The sequence below is a fragment of the Brachyhypopomus gauderio genome, chromosome 21 (genome assembly GCF_052324685.1).
Source record: "Brachyhypopomus gauderio isolate BG-103 chromosome 21, BGAUD_0.2, whole genome shotgun sequence".
Lineage (NCBI taxonomy): Eukaryota > Metazoa > Chordata > Actinopteri > Gymnotiformes > Hypopomidae > Brachyhypopomus > Brachyhypopomus gauderio.
Genome location: NC_135231.1, coordinates 4884552 through 4903430, shown reverse-complemented (window position 1 = coordinate 4903430; position 18879 = coordinate 4884552). Strand labels below are relative to the sequence as shown.

At 44.7% G+C, this 18879-nt stretch overlaps 2 protein-coding genes across 2 annotated transcripts in view; one reads left to right on the top strand and one right to left on the bottom strand.

Annotated features, from left to right (window-relative positions):
* Positions 1-306: 306 nt before the first annotated feature.
* sdcbp2 (syndecan binding protein (syntenin) 2) lies at positions 307-13141 on the top strand. The gene is made up of 9 exons (XM_076983703.1): positions 307-461; positions 6232-6283; positions 6470-6560; positions 8388-8488; positions 9495-9650; positions 9773-9948; positions 11467-11638; positions 11796-11887; positions 12372-13141. The coding sequence occupies exons 2-9, from the start codon at positions 6233-6235 to the stop codon at positions 12424-12426; spliced, it is 894 nt and encodes a 297-aa protein (XP_076839818.1). The 5' UTR covers positions 307-461; position 6232; the 3' UTR covers positions 12427-13141.
* Positions 12723-18879, bottom strand: part of snphb (syntaphilin b) — an 18290-nt gene continuing 12133 nt past the window's right edge. The window contains exon 7 of the mRNA XM_076983702.1: positions 12723-18548. Coding sequence (XP_076839817.1) covers positions 16940-18548 — 1609 coding nt within the window. The 3' untranslated portion in view covers positions 12723-16939. The remainder of the gene's footprint in view (positions 18549-18879) is intronic.

Sequence of the window (18879 nt, the reverse complement as noted above, 5' to 3'; positions counted from 1 at the left end):
ATGTCAGCCAACAAGGAATTGCAACTGAAGGTTCTCTCCTAAAGTTTCTAGAACATTAATAAGTCTAGTTCATTCTAGCGTACTGAAACAATATGAACTACTAGGACTTGTCGGTTTCTCAGTTTAACAGTCAGGCGTACCATTAATTCGTTTGCTGTTAAGATGGTGTATTCAAAAAACCTTTTCAACATTGCATTATATTATATTATATCTATCAACGTTATCAGTAAAAGTAACAATGTTGAGAAACACATTTATGAACAGACTTGAGAGTAACCGATTGATTTACGCCTCTCAGCTGATGGTATGTGGGCGGTCAACATCACGTCGTGTAAACCGAGCAGGAAGGTTGTGGTTTAAAGTGAAACAGGCTTTGTCTACTGCCTTTAAGCGTGTTTACTTTCCATCTACACCTACATTTCTCCCAGCTACAACCGACGCCAGTTTCAGTAATTATAAAGGTATTGTAATTTATTTCATTTACCTTGAGTTTAAATAAGACGGATGCTTTGACATCCGCGGTTTTCGCAAATGTGGATTTTTTCCCCTATATAAACAGTTAAACGTTAGCTGGCTAGCTAACCAACTACGACATAACCTAGCTAAATGTAGCTAGCTATATAGATAAACCGTCATTATTAGTATTGGTTAACGGAACCGAAACCTGACAGGTTTAGCCATATATCTTACTCAGGATAACCAACTAATTAAACCACCTAGACGTGTCAACTAGCTAGTTAACCAACGGTATGGTTATCTAGGTTAGCTGGTTAGCTAGCTAGCTAGATTATCCACAAACAGACGACAGGGTGCTTGTTGTGCATTTATTTCTTAGTTAGCTAGCGAAATTGTCCAATACATTATTTAGCTAACTAGCTGGAGTATTGGTTTATTTTCTCAGTCAGCTCGGTAGCTAACGTTATCGTAACTAATCTGATTTAAGGTTAGCTAGGCGGCTGTGTAGTTATGATATGTAACGGCAGCTCGCCGTAAATAACCACAGCGGAACTTTGAGGAACTTAAGAGCGTTGTTGAGTTGTTAGCTTAGCTAGTTAGCCTAGTTAGCTGTGTGGTGATGCTACAGGGTAGGTGACCATAGGCGACTCGCCAAAACTAATGAAATATAGCTTAATTATAGCTTATAGTAGCGGCTATAATATATATAAATTTGAGGGTGACTAGAGGCTTTGCTATGCTTAGTTACACTTTAATGTGTATGAAGGAAATGTCTGAAATAAACTCTTCCAGTACTTCAAATAAACACTTGGTTGATAGTGGCATTTTAACTAAAAAAAGACATCCGAACGAAGGCGAAGGAGTAATACAAGCTTTGTGAAAGACAGCAGATAAAACGTATACAAATCTGATCAGCTGATTAGAACAAGGCTCAGGGCTGTAGCGCTAATGTGTTTTTATGCAGCCAGTTTGGAAGGGGCTTTCCCCGAACGACGTAATCCGCTCAGGTGGCGCTGAGCAGCTGACCTACGACGGACTCGACTCACTCAATAAACGTTTAGGACTCGACTCACTCAATAAACGTTTAGGACTCGACTCACTCAAAACGTTTAGGATTTGACTCGCTCAAAACGTTTAAGTTCGCGATATAAAAATATAGTGTGCACAAAAGTATAGTACAGCAGTGTGAAATATTTTCTGGTCTTCTTCCCTAGTCACATTATGCTTTTCCTGGACAGCCATTTGTCATGGTTTTTCCCCACATTTTTTTTCTTCTGAAATGGCGCTTTTTGGTATCAATGCATAAAACAGAAGCATTTTAATTACCATCTGTGGAAAAATATCGTAATATATCATATAAAATATAATTTCATACATCCGAACAACTAAGATGCCAACCCTTGTTTTGAGCTCTTAAAGCACTGGTCTTGTGTAATGTATATAAACACTAACTTCTGACAAATATCCTTTGTCCTATTTAAGTACCTCTAATGGTCAATTTAGGGGGATATTGGCATACTGACAATTGCGATTTTGCTGAGAATGGTTTAATTGTGAAGTACAGTGGGAACACTACCCTGGACAATAGACACATACATCGGTGAAAGGCATAGGAGAGGATGATGGTTGAGTGTGAGTATTCTCTCTGTTTGACTCGGTATAATGGCCTTGATTGTTTCGATTTGTAGTGGTTCTACATATTCAGTGGAATGTACAGTATTTTGTAAGTGTTATAAGTTGAAGGTTTCCATTTTCAGCTGACTCACTGTCACATGGGTGTGTGCGTAATGTTTGTCCATTTGTGTGATTCCTCTTGGCCACAGAAAATCCTGTTAGCTTGACATCAGATCTCTGTGATCCAAGAATGGTATGTGTTGCTATGGACCGAGTACCCTCATGTATTTTGTGTGCAAGTACGTGATCTTTCTTAGTTCAGTTGGCACAGATTGAGCATAAACCTGAATTAAATCTGAACATCTTTAAGAAATATGGTAGTAGCCCTGTACATGTTGTCTATAGCCTGCCCTTCCTTAACTATTTGGTTACAAGCATGCCAAGTCAGTAGAAGCAGTGGCAGGGTGGAAAATTCTTGAAAAAGAGGAGGGTGTAATCTCTCTTAAGGAAATATGACGAACAGTTTCTGGAATCTTGGACTCTGTCCTCCTGTAACTACAGTTTTGCTTGAAAATTCACATGGAAGGTATTCACACACTAAGGTGATTTGCACCTTATTGTTTCAGGTGTGTTGCTGAGTAACAGTCTTGGGTGTTTAAACATATTGCTTACTGTACCATTAAAATATTTACACCTTCATGCAATTTGTGGATCAAAATTTTCATTAGAAGAAAATATCCCATCTTTAATAGATATCCCATCTTTAATAGTTTTTAATAGTTTTTCTTTAATGAACACTTGTCAGTGAACTATAAAGGGAAAAATACAGCATAAAACCCAAATTGCTCAATAACTATAGTCGAGGTAATATGTTTGTTTAATCATGATATTTTTTTCAGTTCCTATCACCCTGCATTAGTTCAAAGCACTAAAGACCTTCACTAATAAGATGTTTGACAGGCCTACTGTGATTTGTTTTGTGGATAAGTTTATGGTGTGGGAGTAAAGTTTTTCTACTTATGCGGTTTTGTAGGAGTTTATTCATGAGAGTGTGTGGGAGAGTTTTCTTTCTTTTTTCAATTTTGTCTGTAGAGGGAGTTTAAAATCAGTATGTAGCATACAAACCCACACTGTAGTATATAAATAGTACTCTACCAGTGGTAGAGTTTTTATTTGTTTTGCCTCTGTGCTTAGCACATTGAGTTTAAATTAACACTGAGTATTGGGTTTAAAGTGCAGGGACCATCTGATATAAGCAATCCTTGGACATTAGTAGAAGCTTAGGTTCTGTCATACACACAATTTCAGGTCCTCTTTGATTTTTGCCCTCGCGGTTGTCTTCAGAACGAGAAAGGCATGCTCAGTGAAGTTTGCAGCAGGGATGGATTTCTCCAGTCAAGAACATTGTTCTTATCAGTGCTGCACTGTTGCTCTAGAGTCCAATACTGAGTCATTTGGCTGGACCAGACAGTTAGGATGCATCTCTACACTTGACAAATTCATCATGGTGCTGCTGTGTACAATCCCTACAATGTCTAGGAGCACATGGCCTTTGCCGTCATGATTTACACAACAAGGTCTTATGCTTTGAATCATGAGCTGTTGCCATTTTCTTGTTGATTTGTGGTATGCAGTACATTTTGAGAGTGTCTAATTTTCCCCTTGTGATAGTCTTTGATGTTTTTAGACATCCTACGTAGGATTAAACTGGTTTACTTCATTATTAAATTACTATTCTTCAGTTGTTCACTACCATTTCATTTTGAAACTCTGGGTACTGCACTGTAATTATTTATTTATTTTTATATATATCGGAATATTGTCTACAGTAGTGCATATGCTCGTGTTAAGAGTATGGTTAATTACAAATGATAATGTCATGTTTTTAAAAGCAAGACACTTTCAGAAACACCAGTCTGTATAATGGTACGAACACACACTACTTTGATCGGGGGTTTTTGTGGACTCTTTAAGCACGTAGCCATTGTTTCGGTTCAAAAACAGTCACTGTCTACTTGCTTAATGACCACACCATATGTCTGAAGAGCTAAACTACTTGTAGGTCTGTCTACCTTTACGCAAGAATTAACTGACCTCAAAGGGCTCTCTTCCGTCAGCTGCCTGAGCTCTTGATCAGCAGTTACATGTCATTGCTAAGAAGACTCCACTTGTCTACTTCCTTTTCTCTTTTTTCCAACTTGTGATCCATTTTCTTAAATGCATGGATAAAAGAAGAAATGTTTTTACATAGAATATTGCTGGCCATCTTTGGATTTGTTTTTCATTGATATCCTGCACTACAAGATAATATACTACTACTGGAAGTTCAGGAAATTTTGTGTATATAGTTTATGGACCCTGGTGTTGGTGTTGACTTGCTGGCTTGTGTTACATCTCATTTAAACCAGTTTCTGGGTGAGTTTCAGTGAGAGTTTGTTAATGCCACTCCTGAAATCTGGCCTCTACTCAGTCATGTGGTAGAATGACTAATGCAGGAGTCACTTTTTTCTGAACTCTTCTCTCTGCTGGATGTGTGCATTCTGTTTCCTCTTACAGAAAGTCATGTAGGGAGAAATAAACCTCTTTAATTGAATGGGCCCTTACAGTTTGTAGTGTCTAAGTCTTATGTGGTTAGGCTTATAGTTTTTCAGTATGTACATCTACATTGTGTAGAGGTTTTTATCAAGTGCCACACTGAGTGAACTTTCCACCGCAGAAGTATGAGAGTGACAGGAATGAGTGGATGGACACTCTCCCTTTGAGCATTTAAACTTATCAGCTGTCATACTTGTATACTAACTTTTACATTTGAGTAGGAGCACTGTGCAGTGTATACCTGTCAGTACATATGTAGTCACTACTATTAATACTGTTCCAAATAGTGGAGTACATATGTACTATTGCATAATTTTCCTTTAGTTAATTTAAATACACATGCCAAACATAATTTGCTTATGATCTTAGCAGGCTAACATTAACATGCTGTAGAATGAATATAAACAGGAAAAGTTGTACAGGATAAATGTTATCATGGTTGTGATGTTATCATTACACCAGCATGTATTTCCTTCAGGAATACTAGGACTGTAATTCACTTCGATTGTAAATCCTATTTCTAAACCACTGTGGTTGATTTCTGCCTTGGTTGTCTTGACTAATGGTTTGTGGAGTTATGTGAATGAAAAGAATGGTTTCTACAAACTAGCTAAGCATTTTAGTTCAAACCCAAGTACACATATGGACTCTGCCCTGGTCCTATAGGTTAGTTCAGCAGTCTGATCCTCCATGTAATCCCAGTGAGTCCTATATATGTCTCCGCTGTTTAGAAAATGTCAACAAGAGATAAATGAATAACTTTCTTATGAAGCTAAAGTTAAATTATACTTTAATATTGTTTTGTATTCTTCAGCACAATCCTTCATGTTCCAATTAACCACCCCTGCCTGTATTATCAGATAAATGTATCTGGTCAATTATGAGTGGTAATTCTGTACAATATTAAAAGGCATACTAGCTTGAAATTAAATTGCAGATGATATTTATGCGGATGTGAGGTAGAGGAGTTTATAATCATCGATAATTGCGATGACTCGTTAAAATTGCTAATGCTAATAGTTAAAATTCCATTAGTGCGCAAGCACGTGGGGTTGAGCTTGTGTTGCTCTGGAACACAGATGGGGCTCACAGGTGGCGTTGCATAACCTGACGGCTGCATCACGACAGGCGCAATGTCTGCTTGACGTGCCCGTTAGAATCATCACACGTCCTTGCGCGCGAGTTCGTCGGCGTGCTTGCGTTTGTGTGAAAGCCCCAACAGGAAGAGCTAAACTGTTTGCTCTGTGATCTCCACAGACGCCTGGCAGCACGTTGGTGTTGCCGTGCTCTCTCTTCTAGATGGTTATGTTCGTCTCCCCAGTGGACCCTAATGGGTTTCCCTGCACTTAGGCTGTACTGGCTGACATTACTTGGGAGTTTTGTTCATATGCTTCTAAAGAACTTGATCAGATATCTCCGGTGTAGTGGATCAGAATTTGAAATCAGATCTCCTTCCCTTGCCAGAGGAGGTTATCACTGCTGGGGCCAGACAGCCTGTTCATGCACTTAATCATTCATTATGTCAAACATGAGGAAAGGCTAAAGACTTTGTTCCATTTGTTGCAGGATGTCTCTCTATCCTTCACTGGAGGACCTGAAGGTGGACAAGGTCATGAGGGTAAGTGTTACATGTGTCCACATGATATTATTAAAATAGTTAATAGGGGAATAATAGTTTTCACCCCCAATAAATATGCTTTTTTTTTTTGCATTTTGAGAGAGGTATGGACGCTCTGTGTGCAGGCAGTGGTGTGTTCGACTGAATGTGTTGTTTTGTCTTGTTCTGTTTTCCCTTTTTCGGCAGGCACAGTCCCAGTTTGCCCAGTCCACCTCGTCAGCCCCGGCCATCGCTGAGGCCTCCCCCCCTCCCGCCACGCAAGCCCTGCCGAGCGCTTGTGAGTGCCTCTCTCAGCCCCCAGCCTTCCACATGACCGTGTTTCCGCCTCCTCCACCCCCATCCTCCTCCCTCAGGACCCCCTCCGCCTCTTCTCCTCTTCTGCTTGCTGTCACTTTGTGTGGGTGGTGTGAGGGACAGAGATGAAAGCCTTTCGCCGAGACTGCACAGTAACGGATTAAGCCGTGTCTCACAGCCCCAGGATCCGACGAGTCTGTATCTGCATAAGGACCACAGTACTCTCCTGCTTTTAAATCTTCCTCTCGGCACCTCGTGTGTCTCGACGTTCTCTTCATGACCAGCCAAATGTGGTGGATCCCACCTCTGTCCCGCGAGCGGGAATCCACTCGCAAAATGAGCGGGACAAAGTGTTGATGCTGAGAAGGGTTCAGAACAATCGCACTTCCCTCTTCTCTCGCTCTCTCTGGGCCGCCGTCAGGGGCTGTGGGGCTTTTGTTTACGCTCAGCTGAAGCAGCTCCGTGTCGTCAGGGAGACCGTGCTGTGGGCTCTGTGCACGGCAAAGAGGAGGTGGAGCGTTTGGGTCTGGAGGCGGAGCGTTTGGGTCTGGAGGCGGAGGGTTCAGACAGTCGGGGGTGGGGGGGGTGACTTGGCTGCAGCTCAAGCGTGATGGCACCATTTCCCCCTCCGTCTCCTGTTCCCCCTCCGTCTCCTGTTCCTTTTCTCTCGTCCTCACCGCGGCTATGAGCTCACTCTCTCATTTCCTGTGTTGGATCCCTCCCTCCTTCTCCGCACTTCGATTTCCAGCTCTCTGCCCGACAGCACGGCTCGATCCTGAAATGTTAGCGGTTCTGTTAGTGCTCTTAACGTGGGCCGGTCTTGTCTGAGAGCTCTCGGAGGCCGACAGGCTCCTGTTGTGATGTGGCTCTAATGGCAGCACAACGCTGAGTTTCAGACCGGCATTTAGATAAAATATCAAAGCACATGTTTGGAGGAGTGGATATGTGCCGTGAAGAGTAGTGGAGCTTTCCTCCAAACAAGACCACAAACACAAGTGGAAGACTGTGTGTACGCACTGAGGTCATGTGACGTGCGACATCAGAGGTTTCCAAACACACAGTAATTTCTGCATTGAAGGAGACAAGCAAAGCCTGTTTGGCGAAGGGAAAGTTGTTTAAAGCAATAGGTGACTCATTGGGAAGTTTTAGTGGAGTTGCTGCTAAAAATAGCCCTCAACACCTATAATTTCTAAGCCAGTGGCATAAGGATCTATTGGATTAACCTGTATTCAGGATGTGATGTTGCATGTATTGATGGGTGCTGATGAGGGTGTGTGATGATGCGTTTAAGACAACGGGAGGAACACAGTGAGCCACCGTTTTGTGCTTTATCCATCGTGTGTGTGTGAGGGACAGAGAGAGCGCACACATGCATGCTTTTATACCTTTAGTCTACAGGTGGCTGAGTGTTGTTTTGTGCTTATTCAGAGTGAGGCAGAGCCACGCATGAGCAAACACGGCTCCCGTTGCCACGGATATCTCCAGGAAGTTATTACTTTATGTAAACATTGGCGCCTATTCTGTCTGCGGCTAAGATACACTGCTGAAGTTCAACACTCCATTATGTTCACATCAAATTAAGCTGAGAAGTACATGATGAATGGTGCCATAAGACTAAATCAAACAAATATTGATACATAACGCGGATTTACCATTTAACTTCTATTGTACATGGCTTCTTTGTATTACTGGGTTCATGTTATGTTCACAAATAAGACACAAAAATATCTGCAGAAGTGCTACTTTTGTGATATTTTATCATGCAATAGAATCTCTCTCTGTCTCTCTCTCTCTCTGCCCCCCACCTCAGGTCTGTACCCTAATCTAGAGGAGCTGGGCGAGTACATGGGTCTCAGTCTGAACAGCGATGAGGTACAGAAGAACCTGGCACTCATCCCAGCAGTCAGTAATGTGAGTTTGTTTGGGTTGTTGAGCAGCAGCACACACTGTAGTATCAACCACGTTTTTAAGTGCCACTTGATCACATTCACCCGTGGGTCAGGATTATGTCCGTGCTTGTGCTAAGTATTGCGGTGTATTGGGCCAGGGTCACGTGCGAGTTCTCTGTATGCCCAGGCTCATTAGCGGTTATCAGAGAGTCAGCCGATGAAGGAATGTCGGTGTTTAAACAGAACACTCCTGCAATTGCTTGCCCAGAGATCTGGCAGTAGCAATGTCATTGCAGACTGAAACAGTAAAAAAACAAACTTCACACACATGCACAAATAAAGAAAGAACAACATACAGGCGGCAGACGAAGCAGCCGTTGTTCTCCAGAGCCCTGAGACTGTATAGACTTTTACTTCTACTCTGTTTGGCTGTTTTCTGCAGACGGTGTAATTGTGTAAGAACGTGGGGGAGGCGTAGTACTGTATTGCATGTGTGAGGAAGTGCTGGGTTTTCTTTTTTAAGGAGTGACTCAAAGAGGCTGTGTGCACAATCCATATTTCATAGCGGTCCTACAACTGACTCATATAGCCAGTGTGTGTGAGGGTGGTGAACATGGGTGGGTGGCTGTGTGTGTGTGGGGGAGGGAGGGAGTGCGTGCGTGCGTCTGCGTGGAGCCCGAGATCACAGTGTGGGCGTGAAGCTCGTGTCTCCAGTGGCTCTGGCCTTGTCCGTCTGCACTAACTGAGCTCCCATAGTTTTATTTGCCATTAGTGGACAGTAATGTCACCTACCTGTCTAGATATTGCCAGTAACCTGCCAGTCACATGATTATCTTGTTCGTGTGTTGATCGTCATTGTGTTTTATTATTATGGTGGCATTGAGTGAAGTAGGGAGAGTGAAACAAGGCCATTCCTCTTCGTCCAGTCTTCCGCCCCGGCCGCTCTCTCACCCCCCCCGCGTGGCTGTCACTTGACGAGGTTCTGGTGCTAGCGAGGCTCACTTTGCTCTTGTTTTGCCCCGTTGCAGCAGGTGGCGCTGTCTGGAGTGGGCGGCATGGTGCGCCCAGTGACGGGCACCGACGTGGGCATCCGCAGGGCCGAGATCCGCCCGGGCCTGCGCGAGGTCGTCCTGTGCAAGGATCAGGACGGCAAGGTCGGCCTGCGGCTGCGGGACATCGACAACGTGAGTAAAGCTCACCGCCCGACCTGGAAACGGAACCTTCCTGCCGGGCAGTGTGCAGTTGGTGCAGAGCTGCAGGACGTGGGTTCTAGTGTTGATCCAGTCTGTCCCCCTCCCCCCACTAGGGCATTTTCATTCAGCTGGTGCAGGCGAACTCCCCAGCGGCCCTGGCCGGCCTGCGCTTCGGGGACCAGGTCCTGCAGATCAACGGGCAGAACTGTGCCGGGTGGAGCACAGACAAGGCCCACAAGGCCCTGAAGGCGGCGGCGGACCTGCGCATCGAACTCATCGTCCGCGACAGGCGAGTCACACACACACACACACACACACACACACACACACACACACACACACACACACATTACAGCTGCTGCTCATACAGGTCCAGGTTCTTCACACACACGGCCAGCACGAGAGCAGCGAGTGTGTGTCTGGATTTCACTCGGACATCGCAAAGAAAATTCTGAAAGAGGAAGTTTATAATTTGTAATATAGGCCTGTGTTGAAAAAATCGATTTTCCGATTCAGAATCGATTCGCATATGATGATCTGATAATCGATTCGTACGTCCAAAGATCGAGATATATATATATATATATATATATTTTTTTTGGTGAACTTTTACCCCCGCCTCGTCACTGAATTCACGCAGGCGTGCTCGGTCTAACTAACTGTAAAACAACATGGCGTCGGACAGTGCCGGTAACGACGATAGTCAAATCGGAAATCTAAAAGTAGAAGGACAGTTTATCCAGTGTCTGTGACTATTTACAGTTAGTCCGTGTCACTGACAGTTTACCCAGTGTTTTTACAGTTTAAAAAAGTTAAAAATGTTCTTGTAACGTTGGGCGCAAGGCGATGGACGAGACAGAATCCTTTGCACTTTCCAAATCGTTACGTTTATTACATTTACCGAAGCATAACGTGTGTGACTCAAACAACGACGAGCACAGGACGCTGCGTGAACACACAAACCCCACGAGGTGAGACGAACCACGAGGTGAGACGGACTATCACAAGACGCACTCGCACCCACGGAGATCTACAGACGCAGACGAGTAGACGCAGACAACGTTAACACACGCCCAAAAGGGAGGGGTCGGGGACCGTAACATGACAGTTCTGTTCTTATATTCGCACTTTAAAGAAAAATACACGTTTACATTTTATACTTTCAGTTTATTAAGTGTGAGCACTTTTAAAATAAAAATGCATTTGGTAGCAACAGCTTTTAGGTCAATTCTTAATTATTTCAATCATAATAATAATGCACTGGTTAGTGTCCCAGTAGGAGTCCACTGTTGCAGACATAGACACCTCAAAGATGTCCTCTGTTTATTGTCCTGTTTATTACCTTTCTTGAAGGTAGATTTATGATGACCCTTTTCACCAGTCTTCCAGCCATCAGTAACTACCAACTACCAGTAACTATTTGCTGATTAATATCGATATAATACTAGTTTTAACATGTTGCTTCTATACATAGTCAGGAAACAGCTCAAATACATTTTTAATAACACTAAACCCCGAATTGGATCGGATCGAACCGATTAAATCGAAATAAATCGATTCTTAATCTTCAGAATCGGAATCGGATCGATTCTTGGAATTTGAATCGATACCCAGCCCTATTGTAATAGTATAGCATGATTGGCATAACTAGTAAAAGGAGCGGTACAGTGTATCTCGGTCCATTGAACGGCTAGCTCTGGCGCCTCCTTGTGGACATCTCCAACATGAGCAGTCTGATGTCTGAAGCTGGTGTAATTGTGACTTGACGCATCACTGTAAACTCTTGTGCATTTCACTTTGCTCACAGGCCGTTCCAGCGCACAGTGACCATGCACAAGGACAGCTCTGGCCACGTGGGCTTCATCTTTAAGTCTGGCCGCATCACTTCTCTGGTGAAGGACGGCTCCGCCGCCCGCAACGGCCTGCTCACCGAGCACTACATCTGCGAGATCAACGGCCAAAATGTCATTGGCCTCAAGGTGAGAGGCAGAGGGAGTGATGCCCGAAAAACTGCAGTTGTTTTGAATTCACTGGCGAGCTAGGACAGACATTCAGACACACTGAAGTGTACTTCACTCCGTGATGTGCCAAGACGACTGTCCTGTCAACGTGGGGTTTTCATTGTTTGTTCCTTAGGATCCTCAGATTAAAGACATCTTGACCACATCTCCCTCTGCCATGACCATCACCATCATGCCCAAGTTCATCTATGAGCACATGATTAAGAGGTAATAACGCCTGCAATCCCTCTGGACGTTTCATATAACGCAAGACTGTTTAAAATCACATCCCATGATTCTAGTTTGAAGTGCAGTAAAACTCCATATAAAGGGTCTTGTGCGGAGAATAGAGAAGCACTCTCTGTGAGTGTAGAGCACCTTCAACCTGACGCTTCAGTTCAGGCCTTGGCACAGTGAAACTGCAGCTGTGATGGCGGGGAACTCTGTAGAGGACGAGTGTGCGTTCTGTTCTTCCACACTGTCGACTGTCGACACGGCAATGTTGCACCTAACCATCATTGAGACAAGCAACCACATTCATCACATATGACATGAGGGTTATTGCCAAGGAGTGATTTTCGCTGTGCAGACCTTTGCTTAGATTCCTTCATTATCAGCAGAATTACAGACTTGGTTGAGCTCGATTGTAATTCGCAGCAGTGTCATGGTGCGTCCTGGTCCCAGTGCTAATACTGCTCCCTTCCTCATGCAGGATGTCCAGTGGTCTGCTTCGGTCAACCATGGACCACTCCGTGCCTGAGGTCTGAGCGTCTCGCACCGTCGTCTTCCTATCACAAAGCCTACAATCTCCAGCTTTCCCACCGGACCCTCCTTCCACAAGGGATGTCTGTGTTGCTGCGCACATCATCCTTGTCAATCGTGCTCGTTTATAACATAAGTAAATTGCCTTATTTCTACTATAGATATTGAGCATTTCTTGTATACCCAGTTCATTTTTTCTATCTTTCTTGTTACTGTTGTTGTTCAATTGTCTTTTATATGTAACGATAATCCAATCTTTCAGTGTTTATTACTGTCTTTGAGTTGTACTTTTAACAAAGCACCTTTAGATTAGTTAGTGGACAATGGAAAGACATCAAAAGAAACATAGGTTTGCTCCAGGGGCTTCCAACAAGGATTGCGGGCATTGATTTCAAGACTTCAAACCTATAGCCATCTCCCACTGTGCACTGGATTCTAACGCCTCTCTTTACAGAGTTCAGATAATACACCTATGTGCCAAGAAGGATTTACACTGCCAGACTGAAAACTGGGTGGAATTGATTAGTTACTTGTTTTTAAAGAATTTAATTCGTTATTCATTTTATATAGAAACTTTTGTTTATGTTTTTATTTCAAGCATATCTTTAACACACCATCCTCTGTAAATCCTAGGGCCGTTAAATTTATACGAATGTAGCTTTAAAAGACTGTAATTATTATAAAAATTAAAGAAATAATCATACTGGTGATGCAACATGGCATGCGATTTCAAAATGACATTTTTTTTTTTTAACAACTAGGGCAACATGCGATCCTGGCTACGGGACAGTACCATGACCTTTCTATAACCTGGTGGTAAAGGAACTCTGGTTACACACATTTATAACTCCTAAACTCAAACTAAACAAGGACAAAAGGAGAAGAGAATATTCCCATGCTGTTTAATATAGATCTTTTTGGTTTATACAGAGCAGTGAGTGAAAATGGAATAGCTGTGAACAGTGATGCCTGTACACACTACTATTGCTATTAGAATATCTGATTTACAACGGTATATTCCCTCACTGATAACATGAATAGGCATTCATAAACCTATGTGGGTGTTTGACAGAAGCCACTTTAATGAACTGACATTACAAACACCGCCAGAATTAAAACACTTTATATGATGTCTACAATGAAAGAACCACAAAGAAAAAAATGTTAATTATATCTACTAAAATATAAACATTAACATTCAGTTCATTCTGTAGTACACCACATTCACCCACTTGGTAGGAAACTCCCACCTTATATGGCCATCTGATGATGATGATGATGATGATGTGGCTGAAAACACCAGCACTGCTGTCACTGCTACACCATCGTCACTACTACATTGCAAAAAATATGCCATCCAAAATGATACATGGTCAGCAGTGGAGCTGTGAACAGAAACTGGTAGTTGAGTGGGTTAAATGGTGACATAAGAGTGTGTGACATTAATTTGAGCGTTGACACGGCACACCTGCAGGGGGCGCTTCACAGTGCAGGCCAAACGTTCAGGGTCTGGTGTCTACTCGTCTGGAAGGTGAATGTAATAATAGTGTGATGAAACCTGCACAAGAAATCTAGTCATATCTTATTGTTTTTATTGTTTATTTGTATTTATTAGATATCGTTTAAGAGTTGTATTATTCAGTATTAGGTCCTATAGATGTTGGAAGATAGAAGATAATAATATAATGGCTTACTACAGAATATTCAAGGTCAATTTCTCAGATTGACCTTAAACCCATCTTAGAATTTTCCACAATGGAGCTGCAGTTTAGGCCAGGACTAGATTTAATCAGTGTGAACTGGAACCTAAGCAAGGTGACATCTATCACAAATAACATGATGCACTCCATACCACATTCTGTCTTGTGGTATCCTAAAAAAAAAAGTTTGATCACTGCAGTTGGATTGATGCTGGTCTACAGTGTCATTAGTGTATGGAAATGAGAGTGTCTAATAATACTTCCTCTATTTAAAGGTTATAATGGGTTATAATGGTTCATGGCTCTGTGTTGGTTGGTGGCATCCTGGCTGGTAAGGTGGTTATGTAATGACACGTTATGTCTCATCTATTGTTCCGCGCCACGCTAATGGGGCAGGTGAGGTGGAACTTTAGTGACGGTCTATAAATGTTTCCATTTATCAGTCAGAGGTCACATTCTGGGAGAAACAAGGCATTGAAGAGAACAGACCGATTCAGTAAAACTTAATCATTTCAAGATAAAGGCATAAACATGTATATGCGCATACACACACACATACACACACACACACACACACACACACACACATACAAATTATGGTCCCCTCACGACCACATGAGGAGTCCAAAATGTAAGATAAACAATGTACATCATTATTCAATGTTACCGTGATGTAGGGTCCACCTATAAACCTCCAACAGAATATGGCTTCAAGAAAAGCATGTCAATGCCTTAATGTTATTTCAGCAAAATCATCTGGCTACGCAAGAGCTTCAAATGTCATATTGTAATTTGAACGGTTCCCTTGAGTGGCTAAGCAACTAAAGGTAATGGTTTGTGGTTTGTTTTTACAAGTTGTTCAAAAACCACTTGATGAAATTGCCGTTCAGACTCTTATTTTGATCAGACTGGAACACACAGATTCCACACAAATGTGCATTCTGAATCTCAACAGCTGCTGAAAGATTATACATTAAATATATTTTAGAACATATGCTCCCCACTAGTAGCTGGAATGAGGCCAGCACCCAGATATAAAACTGCACATCAGTGAATATTGTATCATCGCACACAGAGCAACAAAAAGATTGTCATGTGATTTCACAAGTAAAATGCAACAACACAATTGAGGGCACCAGACCCCACTTAATCTACACTGCAGTATAGGAAAACCCAGACCCCACATTATCTACACTGCAGTATGGAAAAAAAACAGACCCCACTTAATCAACACTGCAGTACAGAACAAAAACCCAGACCCCACTTAATCTACATTGCAGTACAAACATCTGGCTGGAAAAACCTGACCCCACTTAATATGCAGTATAGAAAAAAGCTAGCAGATAGCAAGACAATGTTTCAATCCGCATATTAGAAGAAGGAGGAGGGTGTAGAGGAAGGCGACTATTTCTAAGAAAGAGAAATTTACTGCAACTAATCTGTTTAACTTATTACCCAATGTGTTATGACTTCAGCCATACTGTACAATCTTGTGTTAGAACAAGTACATCTACATAGGTGAGCCTTGGGATTTCAATATTGTTCTTGGTGACTCAAACATACTTAAGTTCAAGTAGCTGTTGATAAAGTGACTTTTGTGCAATCAGTGTCATTAAATGTCACTCCACACTGAGGTGATTGGGGGAAAAAAAGAACATTATGATGGAAATAGGAAACATTTCCAGTGAAGACTTTGGTAACACAAAATGCTAAATTAAAAGACAACACTGCGTGTACTGGTGCAGTAAAGGGAATAGGCACACTGACAATCTCTCATGGTTCAGAAACAACATGAAACAGCATGGAGTGTATCACTAAAGACCTCTATTCAGTTACAGACCTTAAAACCTGTGCAATTTTCATTGGGATAACTATGATTGAAAAACATTGTCTCATTTCTGGTTCTCCATGCATCTGATTACCTTTTACCTTATTACAAAAATCAGGAACCCCAGTAATCCTTGCGGTCTAATTCTGAACTGTTGTTAGACCGTACACTACCAATTTTGGTTTAGATTAAGAGGATACAGATAATGTGCTCGACACTTCCTATGGACTATGTTCTAGCAGTAACTGTGTCCATCAAGGACAACGGTGGCATAAGCAAAGCATATAACTAGCTTAGCAGTAGCAGCTAGCTTGGCTCCATTAGCCGAAAGCTGACTGTCATATGTCAAATGCAGTCAGTTGGGCATAATGGGTAACCTAACTATAGCACCTGATGGCCTTTAATCATTCTGGTGCATTGGCTACACTGAACAGTGCACACGACACAAACACACACAGGTACGCGTATTAGCACACAAACAGCATTACAACCCCCCGCTTCCAGACTCAGTCCCCATCCAGAGGGGGTACACCAAGGGACGGGAACAAAGGAAGACGGAGAATCACATGTTCGGTCCGTTTCTTCGTACCACCTAAAGGTACGATAACAGCAGAGGATCGATCTGTGCCAGAAATGTGTGGGGGGCCATGTGGAGTAGGTCAGATGTCTCATCAGACGGGTGGAACAGGTATACCGTAGCCCCTTCACCTACCAGCTGGTCTGAAGACTCCATACGTGACTACTTACTCAAAGATAAGGCCTACCATTAAAAATGGGGACTGACATGATGAATTGGGATTACTGATGAATCCCCACTTTCCTTTTTCCACCCTTTTGATACAGATGACAGCAGCTCAAGTGGTTAACTGAGGGACCAGGGTGCCATGCCCATCTTGACTTCCCCAATTGCTTTACTGTCCAATATCACTCTGGTCAGCGTGCCTGGTCTTAGAACGGTGCGGTGAGGAGCTCCAGGGCCCTCTCTAGACCTTATATATTCATGCCCCCTGGCCCCCCACCGCCCGCGGGGTAGTGTCGCAGGCCGCCTCCTCGCCGTAGGGAGTGGAGGGCCACTGTGCAGCAGCCCCGGAGGAGCGACCCGAAGTGGTACATGGGCTGCCCTGCCCGGCACGGGCCACGGCACAGCCACGCCACCGTGGGCACCACGGGGACGGCCACGGCCAGCAGGTCCACCAGGAAGTGGCGGCTCCAGTAGCTCTTCACGGGGACGCCACAGACCGACGCGTTGGAGGCCTTCGCCTCCGCCTCTTGGTCATCGTCGTTGTCCTCGTCCACCTCCACGACAGTGACTCCACCAGCGCGGGACGGCTCTGCCCCCGAGGCTCCGCTCTGCGGCTGGGAGGTCTGTGGGGCAGGTTCAACCATCTCCTCCGCCAGCGGAAGGCATTGAGAAGGGTTTGGTTGTGGATCTGGAGACGGAGGTATTTCAGAATTGTCAGTCAGTGGAATAGCAACATTAGTCATGGAGGCAGGTGCTGTTGCTATGGGTGCCATAGAAAAAGACTCGGCAATGATATTATCTATAGCAGCAGGCTCTGCGGCAACAGGTTGCAAAGTGGCAGACTGCACGGCCGTACCCTCCACTGGGCCTGACTTGATGGGAACAGATTCCACGACGATGGGGTCCTTATTAAATGTCGCTGTGGTAACAGACTCCGTGGTGACAGAGTCCAGGTCGTCCCCCTCATCCGACAGCCAGGTGGAGGTGGGACTGCAGGCCTGCGAGCGGAACGTGCGCTCGGCGACGGTGTCCAGCTCGGAGTGATGTCCGCCGGCGCCGTGTGCCGGGGCGGACGCCGGCCCGTTGTCGTGCTCCGTCTGGATGCCCTGCTCGCGCAGGTGGTGCAGGTACAGGTGGTGGTGCGACAGGCAGGGGTGGCTGACGCTCACGCCCACCCCCGGTGGCGCCCTGCTCAGGCCGCAGCGGATCGGCGCCGCCCGCACGTCTCCGCAGCCCAGCGCCTCGCAGGTGGCCGAGTGCGGCAGGCGCGAGCAGGCGCTGAGCAGCGAGGCCGCCTCCTCCTGCAGACAGGCCGCCTCCAGCAGCAGCTCGGCCCGGGCGCTCGGGCCCACCGCCTCCCCGCAGCACACGAAGCCGCTGTCCTGCGTGCCCTCCCCCGACAGGCACGGCGCGTCCGAGCCGCACACGCTGCCCTCGCCGTCCCGCTCCGCCCCCGCCTGGTCGCTCAGCTTGGTGTAGGTAGAGCTGCGGGTCAGCGAACGCGCCGGCGAGCCCTCGCGAGACCCCGCCGGGCCCTCGGCGACCCCCGGCCCTGCCCCCACCGACCCTCCCCCGCACGCGGCCTCCTTGGCCGTGCCGCACTGGGCCAGCTCCGCGCTCTGCAGCAGAGTCTCCAGCCTGTGGTTCTGTAGGTTGATGTCCTGGAAACACTTCTGCACGCCCGTGTCCGTCTCCCCCAGGCTGGAGTGCACCACGTCGATCACCTGCTTCAGCTGCTGGATCTCCCTGCGTGCCTCCTTCAGGGCCAGCTGCGCCTCCACACGGTGGCACTCCTCCTCGATCCAGTCTTCCTGCATCCGCGACAGCTGTGTCCGCAGTTCATCCACTTCTGTGTCTCTGAGAGTGTTTGAGAGAGATCAGAGTGGGTGGGGGAGGGGGCGCGGGGGCCGAACAGGACATGGGAACGAAGAGAAAAAAGTGAAGAGGAATAATTAGAGATTTGAAAAGAGGAATAATCTACAATAAAAAAATCACTTATTTCTGATATGCATTCAATATAATTGCATAAGGATAAGAGACAAACACATCTGAATGTATTAGAAAGATGTGCACTGTTCTAATATGAAACAAATGACCAACTGCAGAACAATTTATATGCAAATTCTCATCTCCAGCCAGAATGGTCAGGGGTTTGGGCGTTGTCAGGTTCAAACCACGAGAGTTTTTA

Bases quoted from the DNA above. Each gene is read 5' to 3' on its own strand.
- sdcbp2 (XM_076983703.1), top strand. From the start codon at position 6,233: ATGTCTCTCTATCCTTCACTGGAGGACCTGAAGGTGGACAAGGTCATG. The intron at 9,949-11,466 runs GCGAGTCACACA...CTTTGCTCACAG, and splicing joins GAACTCATCGTCCGCGACAG to GCCGTTCCAGCGCACAGTGA. The intron at 11,639-11,795 runs GTGAGAGGCAGA...TTTGTTCCTTAG, and splicing joins AAAATGTCATTGGCCTCAAG to GATCCTCAGATTAAAGACAT.